Source organism: Protopterus annectens, chromosome 1.part2 (assembly GCF_019279795.1).
Source record: "Protopterus annectens isolate FY-2018-M chromosome 1.part2, PAN1.0, whole genome shotgun sequence".
NCBI classification, from domain to species: Eukaryota; Metazoa; Chordata; order Ceratodontiformes; family Protopteridae; genus Protopterus; species Protopterus annectens.
In genome coordinates this window covers 63,449,745-63,464,484 of record NC_056727.1, presented here as the reverse complement: position 1 = coordinate 63,464,484, position 14,740 = coordinate 63,449,745, and the positions used below count along the sequence as shown (strand labels likewise).

Below are 14,740 nucleotides of genomic sequence, written 5' to 3'. Positions count from 1 at the left end.
CAGTATTACAGGATTCTGACCCTTTTTCTGATTCCAGGCACAAAACCGTTTCCATTTTGCGGAGTAGGCTTTCCTAGTAGAAGGCCTTCTGGCCTCCAAAATGACATCCTGCACCTCCTTGGAGAGTAGGGTCTGCTGTGAATTTAAGGAATCCTCCATGCGGCTAGACTGAGTGTTTTCAGCTGACTGTGAAGAGTTTTGAAGTTGTGCTGAGTCAGTAGAAGAGGCATTAGAGGCAGGATCCATGGTGGGGAATGCATCATGCTCCTCAGGAGTGGGTACCAGTGTTGTCTTGGCCAGTCTGGAGCAATGAGAATCATCTTTGGTCTGTCTGCTCTGGCTTTTAATAGAACTTTGGCCAGCAGTGGAAGAGGTGGAAAGGCATAAACCGTCATTGTTGTCCAACTGAAAGAGAGTGCGTCCACTTTCCAGGCCTGTGGTGATTGGTAATTTCTGTGGGTGGCAAAGAGATCTATGTCTGGCCTTCCCCTTGCTTGAATTATCATTGTAAAAACTTGAGGATGCAACTTCCATTCGTGTGGATCTGTCATATTTCTGCTCAGGTTGTTTGCCAGTGTGTTTTTCCTTCCCTGGCAGGAATTGTGCTTGAAGTTGGATTTGCAATTCCAGAGCCGTGTTCCAAAGGGACATGGCTAATCTGCACAGGGGGTATGAATGAGTTCCTCCCTGTTTGTTTATGTACCACATCACTGTGGTGTTGTCTGTTCTTATCAATAGCTGGCCTGGATGCAGTAGGTCTTTGAAAGCCATAATAGCATTTATTACTGCTAGCATTTCCTTTTGATTGATGTGTAGGTGCTTTTCTTTTTGTGACCATTTGCCCTGAATGCACCGATCTGTCATGTGCGCCCCCCAGGCGTAGTCCGAGGCGTCTGTTGTGATGACTTGTTTTGCTTGAGGCTTGCAGAATGGGAGACCTATGTTTCTTTGGCATGCTTGAGCCCACCACAGAAATTCCTTTTGAAGACATGGAATCAGTGGTATGGTTGTTTCCAAACTGTGGCTGTGTTGAGGCCATAAGTTTTTTAGGTACCATTGAAGTTTCCTCATATGCAGTTTTGCACATGGGATTAGCAGGATGCAAGATGCCATGAATCCCAGAGCCTGCAGGATTTTCCTTGCAGTCGGCCTGGTGAAGGTTGCCAGTTTTCTGAAGTATTGAGTTAATTGCCCTTTTTCCTCTGGCGTGAGGTAGGCCATCTGGGTGTTTGTATCCAAGCTGGCACCCAGGAAAATTATTGTTTGAGAGGGTATTAGTCTTGACTTCTTTTTGTTGACTGTGTATCCCAGAGATTTCAACAACATTATTACAAACGCCAGGTGTTTCAGAAGAGTGTGTTTGCTGTCCGCTTGGATGAGGCAGTCGTCCAGGTATGGGTATATTTGTATCCCTTGAAGTCTGCAGAAGGCAATTACTGATGCCAGGCATTTCGTGAACATTCTGGGCGCAGTAGATAAGCCAAAGGGCAATGCAGAGAATTGATAATGGGATGAACATGCAAGAAATATGAGGTATCTTCTGCAATCTTGTCTGATTGGGACATGCAGATATGCCTCCTTGAGGTCCAATGTTACCAGCCAAGACTCCTTGCCCAGCATGGGAAGAAGCTGCTGTAATGTGAGCATCTTGAACTTTGTGCAGTAAATATGCGTTTAGGATGGATAGGTCCAAAATAGGTCTCCAATCTTTGCCCTTCCTTGGTACCAGGAATAGTCTGGAATAAAAACCTTGACCCTGTTCTTGTGCAGGTACCTCTTGAATAGCTTTCATGTCCATGAGATCTGAAATTTGTTTTTGTGCCTCTGCCCTTTGATTGTGTGGCAGGTTTGGCATGCCTCTCATTTTTGGAAGGGTGTGAAAGTGGAATCTGTAACCTCTGTCTATAATGACCAGGATCCATTTGTCTTTTGTGACAATATGCCAATTTTTCGAAAATAATGCCAGTTTTCCACCTAAAGGTGCTGCCATTTGAGCCTTGCTTGGCATGCAAAGGGGAAAGTCATTGGGTCTGCTTTCTGAATTGGCTGTGAACTATCCTCACCCCCTCTTGGTGTAGGTGTTTGCCATTGTCTGCCTCTAAATGATCCTTGAGATTGCTCTCTTCCTCTCGGGCGCCTGTATCTACCTCGTTGAGGTCTGTCCGTGGCTGGAAAGGACCAATTTTTTTGAAGGCCAATTTCTACTGAAACGTGGCGGTTGTACCTGTAGGAAATCTTTCACTGTTTGCATTGATTTTGCCTTTTCCTCCATTTTCTTTAATACCTCCTCAGCTTTAACACCAAACAATACATCTTTTTGAAGAGGTGCATCTAGTAATTGAGCTTTGACATGATCTGGCAAGGTTTGCTCTTTGAGCCAAGCATGTCTACATATCACTGATCCTGTAACAGCAGCTCTACAAGAGGCCTCTAAAGCATCAAAACCACATTGCAAGGTATGTTTACCCACTTGTTCTGCACTATGCAACAAATCTTGCAACTCCTTCAAGTCTGGTTGTTCAGGTTGTGACATTTTGCTTTTCAACTGAGATAACAAAAACTGTTGATACTTTAACATATGGAACTGACAGTTTACTGCTCTCATGGTTAAAGTGGCCGAGGTGTATACCTTTTCCCCCCACCTTTCTAAAGCTCTGGAATCTCTCTCTGAAGGTAATGGATTTTTGGCAGTGGAGGCCTTAATTCCCTTGGGACCCTGTGAAATAGTTTCTGGGTCAGCCGCATGGCTTTTGTATAGGAATTGGTGTGAATCAGGAACCCGGTAATACCTGTCAGGCTTCACTGGAGCTGGAGGTAAAGAATCTGGGTTAAGGCTGGCCTCTGAATACACATCATCTAGTATGTCTAAGACAGGAGGTATAGCCAGAGGCCTGTGCTGAGGGAGCAAGAGGAAATCCCTGAGCCTTTTCTTGGAGTCTGAGTACTCTTGGCCTTCCCAGTGGAAGTGTTCCCTCAAGGTATGCAAGGTTTCCCCAAAAGAGTAATCCTCAGGGGGGGAGACAGAGGGAATGGCCTCCTCTGCATCAGAATCTTTGAAAGGGGAGTAAGAATGTTCCTGGTCCTCAGAATGTTCTGAAGTAATGGAGGCCTGGTCAGAGTAAGGGTATTCTTCCTCCACTCTGGGCCTTTTGTCCGAGGGGGGTTGAGAACCCCTGATAAGAGTAATCAAATCCTTAGCCATTTTGAGCATCTGCTTTTTAGGCATGGGGCCTTGAGAGGGGCCCTGTGGAGCTTGTCTTTTAGAATGCATGGCTGCTTTAGATTTAGTGTAAGCCTTAATGGAAAAAGAAGAAGAAGGCCTGAAGACACCTTGAGAGGTGGCAGGCCTGTCTGAACTCTGAGTTTCCCCGCCAAGAGTGGCTTCGGTATCTGTAGTCGGGGTGTGGGCCGAAGAGCCTGCGACCTCGGGCACAGAAGACACCGCTAATGAAGTGTCATCGGTAGTCAGGGCTGCGTAGGTGCCTCGCTAAGAACCGGAGCACATGTAGTTGGTTTTAGCGTGGTGTCGGTAGAAGTCCTTATCTTTACGTCATTTACTCAAAATTGGAGTCGGAGTATCCGACGACATGTTGTAATTAAACTTTTTGCCAAAATAGCGTTGGGTGAACTCCGTCCGACGCTTAATAGTGTGTCTGTTGAATGTAGCACAAAAACGACAGGCCGAGACGTCGTGGTCTGGGCCTAAGCAAGGTATACAGAGGGAATTGGAAATCCTTATGCGGTATTTGCTTCCCACATGAAATGCAATTATTAACTTTGTCTGACATCGGTCTGAGGCAAGAAAAGTTTCCCCAACGGGGTACTTAGCTTTCAAGAAGTCTTGGGTTGAAAAATATTCATAATCTCAGGAGATGGCCGACCGGCACTTGCGAACTGCTTCTGCTTCGGGCACCACGCGGCAAGAAAGACTGAAGAAAATGGTGTTGGCTGGTTCTTTTATACAGCTGTTGCACTGACGTCAGGGAAGAAGCGACGACAACCGACGCCGGACCTATACTGGAATTCGGCCGACCGTGGACCCGCCTGACGGCAGGAAAACCCATCTGTTATGACTGCAGCTGTATGCACGATGAACATCGAGATCTGGGGTAGTGAGGATGGACACGGGCATTATGGGTAAAGGGAGGAGCTCCAAGAGTTGTATCCAAAGTCTAGAGTATGTGGCCAAGTTGGACTGAAATGTGTTGAGGAAGAATGTAAAGGACAACATCAGATCAGGAATTTTTTTTTCTTTTAATTCTCAACATATTCACTTGGAAATATGACAGAAAATGATTTAAATACACTCTTCTTGTAAATGAAAAGTTAGTAAATTTCTGGCACAGTTTAATAACTTTAATCCTCACTTTTTTCATCAAAAAAATCCATGTTATGAGAGACTGAGCAAAATTATGAAGCAAAATGCAGAATGCAGCTGATAGTGGGAGTGAAGAGGTATAACACACACACACATTTTATAACATTAAACGTAGTACAGGTCAATAACTTATGAAATGATCTTACCTTGCTACAGTACGGGCATTCTCCAAAGATCACATTGAAACTTTGTCTGCAGGAAGGAAGCCCTCGAAGCCACTGGAAAAAGAAGCAACAAAAACATTTAGTCTGTTGTTACACATCATAACAAAGGTCAAAGACTCGGCTACTAAAAATGTTGGACCTCTAGGAATTAGTGCTGCAGCTTGTAATTAAGACATCCATGGGCATCTCATTAGCAGGGACACTGGAACTCTACATGCAATTTCCATCCTTTAGCATTTAGCATTCACAAAGTTCTAAAGTCAACATTGTATTAATTTTTTGCTGAGCAAACCAAAATAATACAAAGACTTTTCACTGTAAAGGAAATAAATTGCATTAACAGAACCACACATACTTTAGTCCTCCAAGTCTTTTTCTTTGTAAGAACACTATTTTACTGGAGCAGGGAATGTAACACAAAGCATATACTGAAGAATAGTCCATTTTAGTCTTAATCACGTAATGCCCATACCCTTTTATTTTTCAGGAAAAGAATTAAAGTGTTAAAGAGTGGATTTTCTTAAGTCTGTTTGCCACAGATGCACAATCAATATCTGTAGAAATAATTACATTTTTTCCTGACAATCTGCAAAACAGACTGCATGTATTCAAACAGTAATGTTATTATATACAAAACAAGGGCAAACTGAAAATCTCAGCAGCCTAGGTAGAAAGACTGGTTATGAAACAGATAAATATACAAATACCCAACCTTAATAGATGTTCTTTGAGAGGGCCTTTTTGTAACATGACAGCTGGGATTTCTTCCTCTGATGAGCCTTTCTCAACATGAATTTCTGCATTCTTTAGCTCCTGCAATTAGGGGCAACACAAAACCCCTAGAGTGCACATACTGAAGTCAAACTCCAGATGTGTCATATTCAGGCCCACACTCACCATTTCTGATCTGTACTGAAACTAAGCAAGCAAACCTATCACAAAAGCAAAAAAGAATATAAAATTTTAGTGTTGCCAGATGTATTGGAACAGCCATCTGAAGAGAAGGGGCCAGCCAAACAGAATGGACAGGGCAGGGGTAAGATGTACTCAACACAGTAACTTCTCCATGGTCAGCTAGTAAAGCAAGTATTCATATATCCATTACATCTTATTATAAGGACCCTCCAGGTAGATGAAGGTGAGAAGAATCCCTAATGAAACAGTGTAACAACTGGCTCATGTATATGGACAACCATCTACTACTACCACCTAGGAACACAATTTGTGAGAGATGCAATTACATTAGAAACCTATAGTCCAAGCTCTCTCACCCTCAAGCCAGTATATCTGGCACCGAAAATGTTGCCAACACATTCATTATAACTCAACCACCACCCACACCTACACAACACACACCTACATATGTGGAAGTCCTCCACATAAACATACCCAAAGGAGACCTCAGAGGCAAAAAAACACAATCTCCACAGCCCTCCACACCATATACCACGCATAGTCCACGCACCTGTGCCTCACAGCCACTAAGGCTTCACCATAACCCCAACATATATTAATCATAGGAGACTCCATTGTGAGACACACAGATGTGCCTCTCACAAGGCTGAATAAGGAGAAAGTCACGGTTAGTTGTCTGTCAGGTGCCAAAATCCACCATATCACATATGCACTCAAGTCTCTCAACAACAGGTACTGTTATGATTCTGTCATAGTCCATGTTGGCTTAAATGACTTGAGACTTACCTCTCTGGACTATATGAAGAGAGACATGATTGAGCTAGCTGATTGTGTGTCTCAGACAGGTATGTCCCTGGCCTTAAGCAGCATTCTGCCATCACCCAGAATGATGCCTCAATACAAACAGAAAATAATTGACTTTAAAAATTGGCTTAGTTTCTGTTGTCACTCCAGAGGGCTCCAGTACCCGACAGCCTGGGAAGATATGATCGATAGACCATGATGCTTTGCCAGAGATGGTCTGCAGCTGTCTCACCTGGACTTCAGACTTCTGGCAAAGGCTCTTGCCTCCCCTATAGTGCCTTTTTTAGGAAAAGTGATGAGGTTAAAACTACCAACATAAATATTTCAACAAAACACAAATTAAAGGTCATGCTTCTAAACGCTAGGAGTCTAAACATGAAACTGCACTCATTGCAAGCAACTAACCCTTGAAAATGCTGACATCTATGCAGTCAGAGAAACCTGGTTCAAAGCTGCGGAAAGCACCCCAGGCTTACCTGGTTACTCATCCTATCATACATTCAGACCACAACTGTGGACAGTAAAGTCAAAGGAGGTGGAGTTTCAATATACATTAAAGACATATACACCTCCAGGCTGGTCAAACAGTATGACGCACAGGAGACACTACAAGTGCAGTTAACAATTGACAAGACTCCTATTGAAATCATAGCTAGCTACCAGCCCCCAAATCTGACTCAAGATGCCCAAATCTATCAAGATTCAACCCTTTACCCTGATCCTGAGTGACTAACTCCCAAACACAGATTGAATGAACAATTCTTATATTTATTCAGAATGAACAACTCCCAATGAATTACTCATGACAGAACACAAATGCCCAGAAATTCCTTGATTTTGTCAATGCAAATGCCTTGGAACAGCTAGTCGGATACCCCCACAAGAGGTGATAATATGCTGGACCTGGTATTAACCAGCATGAGTAACCACTGCAGCATCCCTGTAGTATCATCCTCCCTGATAAGATTCAACCACAAAGCAGTCACTTTCGAATCACCATCTCCTCCAACCCCCCTCTAGCTAGGATCAGACAAAAACTTCTTCAAAGCTGATTACAGCCTCCAGAGGGATGGTATAAACAGCTTCACAGTCCCCTCCACCTCTGTAGGAACTGCCACTAATATCCAAAGCTACACCAAAGCACTACATGAGCATTCATATAGATGCATAGAATCAGGAATACCCGAAAGGACTAAACCATCCTCCGCAAGGAAGAGTAAACCTGTCTGGTGGACATCTGCAATAAATAAACTCTATAACAAAAGGAAAAAAATTGCTGTCCAAGACCAAGAAGGGGCAGGTGTCCAATTGGAAGCAATGTCTCTTTAGCCTGAACAAGCAAATAAGAGCACAAGTGAAATCCTCCAAAGCAAACTTCGAGTCCAAATTGGCCACCTCTACTAGAGACAAATCATAATGCCTTCTTCACATATGAACGCAGCCTCAAAGGAAGCACCCAGATCTGTTCAGAACTGGTGGTCAAGGGCACCACATATCCCCTTCTGACTTCTCCATCAGAAAAATCAGGACATCCCAAGTACCTGCTCCATTCCCCTTATATCTAGGGAACAGGTCATCACTGCTCTCTCAAAGGCAAAAAATACAGCCTCCATGGGACCCGATAACATCCCAGGCTGCATCCTACGTGAACTCAGGAAGCAGCACCAATAAGCACCCTATTCAACCAAAGCTTGAGTACTGGCTTTGTCCCAGCTGAGTGGAGGACAGACATTATCATCCCTTTACACAATGGTGGAGCATCCACTGATCCGGGAAATTATAGACCCATCAGCCTAACTATACCGATCTGCAAGACCATGGAACGGATTATCATGGACCTCATTAACAAGGAAATTGGCAACCTCCAAACACTTGATCCCACACAGTTTGGCTTAGTCAAAGGGAGGTCATGTCTGCTAAATTTGGTCGACTTCTTTGAGACGGTCACCAAAGCCATGGATGAGGGGAAGACTGTGCACACCGCCTACCTTGACCTGGCCAAAGACTTTGATACTATTCCCCACTCTGGCATAATAGATAAGCTCTCAACTAGGCATCAATCCATATGTCACCAGATGGGTAGCAAACTGTCTCACTTATAAAACCCACGTAGTCAAAATAGGGGGAAGACATCTCGAGCAGTAGACCTGTAACAAGCAGTGTACCCCAGGGCTCTGTCTTGGGACCTCTTTTATTTGGTATATACTTTTCTGAGGTGCAGGCCAAAACCAGTGGGCCATGGCTGACCAAGTTTGCAAATGACTGCAAGCTGGATGCTGTCATCCATTCCCCTAGTGACGTGGACATCTTCCAAGAGGGTATTACTCAGACAAATGACTGGTGCCAGAAACATGGCCTCAAGCTGAATACCAAAAAATACATCATAATCCCCTTTTGGGAGAGTGACGTCCCCACAAATTATCACATTAATAACAATGTCCTAAGCATGCAATCAGTTGTGAGGGATTTGGGCACCCAGGTTGAAAGCAACCTGACTTTTGACCACCATGTTGCTTCCATTTTACGAAAGCCTTCTACATGGCCCACCTCAGTAAGAGCATCTCATCCAGGGACAAGGAGGCCATAACACCCCTGTATTCTTCCCTTACAAGGCCCATTAGGGAGTATAACACCCCTTTCATCATGTACCTCACAAAGCACATGCAGCAGCTGGAGAGACCACAGAGGTTCCTCACCAGAAGTATCCAGGGCCTCAAACATCTACCATACACAGACAGGCTAAAAGCCCTATCCCTGTACTCAGTTTCATATACACTCCTCAGAGGTGACCTCTGTTTGGCATACAAGGCGATCAAGGACCCCAACTTGATGGGACTGCTGCATGCCCATAAGTCAAGCTCCACTCCAGTAACCCGCAATCTCGGCTTCAACCTGGTCTGTGACATCAACATGACTTGCTGGCAGGACAGATGCATGTCCCAGAAACTCCCCCATCTATGGAATAGACTCTCTGTCCACATCAAACAGAGTACCTATTTACCCCTTTTTAAGCACAACCTGGATAACTGGATGGGAAACAGAAAATATACCCATGGGATTCAACCCACTGTCCCTGCTGGACAGGGGTATCGGGTGCTAATTTGTCTAAACATGGGCTAAACTCTTGGCTAGGCTTATAAGGGCCTCAAGGCCAATAGCCTAGTAACCTCCTATGATCCTATGAAATGGTATCAAACTGCCTCACTCTCAGAAGTATGATACCTGGTACCAAACATCCTGATGCTTCTAAAAATAAACAGTGATTTAAACAGCTGATTACAATACTTGCTGTTGCATCTTTACTATCTCCCATCCCTTCCACTCCCTAGCATGGGCAGCGATGGCCTTCACACTGCTGCTATTTCCAATATATGTTAAACACTGACGCAGTTTCATGGAGAAAGGGGAATATTCCAAAACACCACAAACCTGGGGTTGATGTACATCATCTTCATTCCCTTTTGCACTTTGAAATGCTAAAGATCACAATTATTGTCTTTGAAGTTTCAACAGGAATCTTATCAAATCACTTCCCAGGGTTGCAAACATCAGATGGGGGAAAAACCTACGACCTAAGAAGGGAGACTCCCACAGCCCCAGGGTGATGAGAGGCCAACTGCTTATAATCATGGTCCAAGCAGCAGTGCTTGGTGAAAGTGTGAGCTATTCACAGGTGGTCATGGCACAAACACCCCAATATCCTGAAACAGGCACTGGAGCAGCCATGGTGAAGAGTTGACCTTTGATCACGCTGGCCAAGGGGTAAATTAGTCACCCCACCGTGACAAAAATTTCACAGTTAACAATTCATCTGTACAGAATTTCTTATGCTACAATCACACCCTATTTACACGGCAAAGGAGACAAATGCTTGTTCATATTCCTGAATTAATGAACCCTCGTCGTGTGAAAAGCTGAACTAATCATGCACACCCTAGAGGGGAAAACACAGGTATACAAAGACAGATTAACGGAGAAAACAAGCAAATTACATAGAAATAAATGGAATTTGTGGGAAAAAATACATGCAGAATAATGCTCAGAATGACAACTAAGGAATTTATTAATGTTGGATTGAATTAATTTATTACAAAGAAAGAAAATATATGTAATTTATAACATTTGTAAATATGTTTTTTTTTTATTATATGTCTGCCTAAGCCTTAAGTGATAATTTAATAAAGGTCTTTAAAAAAAATCTCTTCAAGACCTCAGGTGGAGGCTGGTAGCATCATGGGATTCAAAGAAGCAGACAAACACAAAGCTGAAGTCAGATTCCTGTACTAACAAGAACTAGGAGCCTAAAAGTACACTTTTGTTGCCAGCATATAATGAAAAGGATGACCTTCAGTCTTTCTAAATTTTCCTAGCAATTTCAGGGTCAGAATCAAAATTAGAGATACATGATCTGTTCCACCAATGAAGAGTAAATACATGCTCTGCTATATCCTCTCTGGTCTGCTGAACCAAGCAAAAATGTATCTTCCTCAATAGAGAAAGATGATCTCTGGGGTGTGCCACTCAGGTAATCCTTCATCAAACAGGCCCCTTCTAGGAAAAAGTTAGAATTATGACTAAGGGAGTTTGCCAACAAAAAGATTCTCCCTAGAGATTTATTTTATCATTTATTAACCAGGTTAGTCTCACTAGACCAGTGGCTGCTTTTCAGGGGAAACCCAAAGTGGTACTGATAAAATGGGAAATTTGGCCAGTGTATTGTGGAACTTCCCCGTAGTCTTTCTGATAGGCGCCTTGGGAATTTTTTTTTATATCCACATGAACTACCACCAACTCAAGCAGATGGAACCTCAGTTTAATGAGTCATCCAAAGGATGACACACTCAGGAGTACAGCACCCCCTTTATGCTGCACTGCAATGTTAGTAATCAACCTACCTGGTATGGGAATATGGCCCACGCTCTTCTGCACCAAAGGTGCGTGCACTGTGTTGCACCTCTGACATTGCTAATGTCAAGGTGGATTGACATTGCTAATGTCAATGCGGATTTGAATGGCTCTAAATTTGATGCTTGGTAATAAAGAACGGATCGTTTCCAGCCCCACAGTGCTTCTCTGCACTGGGTGTACTGCCTGATTATGTATGCACTGCATCACAGTTTGGCTATCTGACTAGAGAAGGAGATGCCCAGATATCAACTCTTTCAACTTGCTATCAAGAGTAAGATGACAAGAAGCATCACCTTTGGCTTCCACTATTTCCATACTGGAAAGGGAAAATGATGACCTCCCAACCTATTAGAGAAACATCTGGCATCAAAACTTGTTATGGGCTTGACTGCAAGAAAGGAAAATCCACAGCAAGACTAACATGAGTTATCCATCCCACAGACGGGTGACATGGACAAGACATCAGAAGATCCATCCAGGTATAACAAATATTTAACCCCTGGCACCTAATCATCTACTATGGACCTCCATATGAAGATGGATGAATTGGATGACAACATCAGTAGCCAATACAAGTGCCTTTTTCACACAGAACATCACAGACATGACTTTCTAGGCCCTTTGCAGCAAAGAGTATGCACCCCCCCCCCATAAACAGAATCCACTGGGATGAGGACAAATGAAAATTACTTCCATTATATTATGGTCACTAAAGGCCTTAATGGGAGTCATCAGAAGCCAGGCATCCAAGTAGAGTAATGCCAGATGACCTCTTTCCTGCAAGAATTCTGCCAGCATAGGTAGAACCTTGATAACCACTAACTGTAGATGACAGAATAGATGTCAGGACCTTGTACTCAAAACGGTGCTGATCCACAAACTGACTGGAATTTCTGGAGAGAAGGGCAAACTGTGATATGCCAGAAAGTATCCATCATGTCCAACAGTGCCACCCAGGACCCCTGCAGATGCAAGGATCAAACTCCATGAGAGTCTATGTGTAAGATCTGAAGCACCAGATGTGTTTGCTGAAGTTGCTGAAATCCAGGGAGGAAAAGTGCCCCGCCACCACCACATTCACATTTATTAAAAGGTGGGAATAAAGACTCTTCCTCTTTTCAAAGGAGAAATAGGCTTTATAGCCACTCTGATTAGAATCTTTGGCAATCTTAGCAGCTCCATAAAGACTGACTGTTCTGTAAACAACTGAGGGACTTCCTAGTGCGAGGATAGACAAAGAACAGTGTAAAAGGAAACTGATGAAACTGCTGAGTAGATTAAGACAATGTAATTCAAGTTGAACAAGAACAAATATAAAATAAGGGCTTATGTTCACTTACTTGCCATACATTTGCTCAGATTGTCGATACCAGTTTTTTTGTAAAATGAGAATAAATTACTCACTTCATAGTAAGTTCTGGGAGCAGTGCTGCCTAGACAAACCGTAAGACAGGTGTTACAATGGCTGGGAGATTCATTCACCTCAGTGTGAAAATAAAGTTTGGGGAACTTACTCCTCACATGGGGCACATGGAGCTTACCTCGCTGCAAAAATGCTTTTTTGCCATATTTTCTAATTAACTGAGTAGTTTAGGTACATCATGGGAATGTATATTCAAGATGCAATTTATGAGCTTGTGACCAGGCAAATGTAATGGAAGCATTTCAAAAGAAAGCATATACAGTAAATCCTAAATCAAGAGTGCCAAGTTTGAAATACACAGCTCAAATTCCACTGTCACAGGGATAAAGTCCAACAGTTGTGGAAATACCAAGTGCAGAAGACAACCAGGCATAAAAAGAAGTTATGTTCTTACCATAATGTTACATCTGTGTTGTCGAACTTCATTCATTCTTGATTGTTGGGTCTCTGTTCTGACCCTCGGAACCAACTTGTCCTTTTTATCAAGCTCGTGCCAGCCAGAATCTCTCAAGCCAAGGCTACCCATAATGTCGGTCTTCCCTTCCCCTCAGATGGAGTTTGCCTACAGAGTAGAAAATGATGGAAGCTTTGTCTGAGCAACAAACTTACCAGGATCCCAGGACTAGTTCCAAAACTCCAGGAGTCTTAGGAAGGAGTAGGTGGGTGGGATGTCAAGAATGAAGATAGACAATATAGATGGAACATTATGGTTAGAACATAACTTCTTTATCTGATGTTGTCAATCTTCATTCATTCTTGACTGTTGTCCCTAGCTACTTTAGACCTTGGGAGGCCCTAGGGAAGGATATTCCTGAGTACCATAGAGCCAAAGGATGCTCTTCCCTTGGAGACAATATCCAATTTGTAATAAGTGACAAAGGTATGGGGAGTAGCTCAAGTTTCAGATGCACAAATGTCATCCATAGAAGCTCTGGAATGAAAGGCTACTGAAGTGGAAACAGATCTGGTAGAATGCGCCCAAACTTTTGTTGATAAGTCCAGCTTATTCTGTTTATAAATAAGTGATGCAATCAATGCAAAAATGTTGATAGGGTAACTTTCGAAACTGGTTTGCCCAATCTCGCACCCGGAAAGAATAGGAACAATTGGTCCGATTTTCTGAAAGATTTTGTTCTATCAAAGCAAAAACGTAATTGTCTGTGCACATCAACAAATGTAAACAATATTTTCGCTTGTTTGAGAAATTTGGAAAGAAAACTGGTAGATCAATGGACTGATTTATATTAAAATCTGACACTTCTTTACGCAAAAAGGAAGGGGGTATTTTACACACAGAGCTTGCAATTCTGAGATTCTCCTGGCCAACATGATAGCTACTAGGAATAGTTTTCCAAGATAAGAATTTGATATCACAGGTGGCTGTTGGCTCGAAAGGCTGATGGACCAAACTTTGTAAGACCAATGTTAAACTCCAAGGTGCAATGGGCTCTTTGAAAGGTGGTTTCAAATGTAAAGCACCCTTTAGAAAGGTTTTGCAGAGATGGTGGGACATCAGAGAAAGGTCATTGAAACCATTATGGAAATTTGAAATGGCAGCTAAATTAACTCTAATAGTAGAAGTAGAGGCTCCTAATTGGAATAAGGTGGATAAATATTCCAAGACTTTTCGGTTGAAGCTGAAAAAGGATCAAAACCCTTTTCATCAGACCAATGTGCAAATCTCTTCCATTTGCTAAGATAAAGTTTTCTGGTGGATGGTTTATGCAAAGCCAGAAGTAGATTTTGTACTGGGGAAGATGAGTTATCTCGCCTGGCAATTACTGGAAGTGGAGAAACCAAGCTGTCAGCTTGAGACTTTGTAGGATGGGATGGACCAGGCCCTGTGAATGAGACAACATATCTGGGATTGGATCCACAATCCATGAACGTAAACTAAGTGAGGCCAGAGAAAGGAAAACCAGACTTGACGGGGCCAATAAGGTACAATGAGAATTACTTTGCTTCTCAACCATTGGGCTTTCTTTAGAAATTGGGGAATTAGGGGGGATTGGTAGAAAGACAAAGAAGTCCCAGGGGCCATTCATGGAGAACAGCATCTCTCGGGGACCAGGGCAAAGTAGCTGCTGCATTTTTGTTTTGTGGGAGAGGCAAACAGATTGCAGCAAGGCTGACCACATAGATGAAAAA

The 14,740-nt window shown here is 43.0% G+C and overlaps 1 protein-coding gene across 1 annotated transcript in view; it reads right to left on the bottom strand.

Moving 5' to 3' along the window:
* FANCL (FA complementation group L) overlaps positions 1–14,740 on the bottom strand; it is a gene marked incomplete in the record, with an annotated part of 1,961,518 nt that overhangs the window by 139,704 nt on the left and 1,807,074 nt on the right. The window contains 1 exon segment of the mRNA XM_044054938.1: positions 4,525–4,596. Within this exon segment, the coding sequence (XP_043910873.1) occupies positions 4,525–4,596 (72 nt within the window).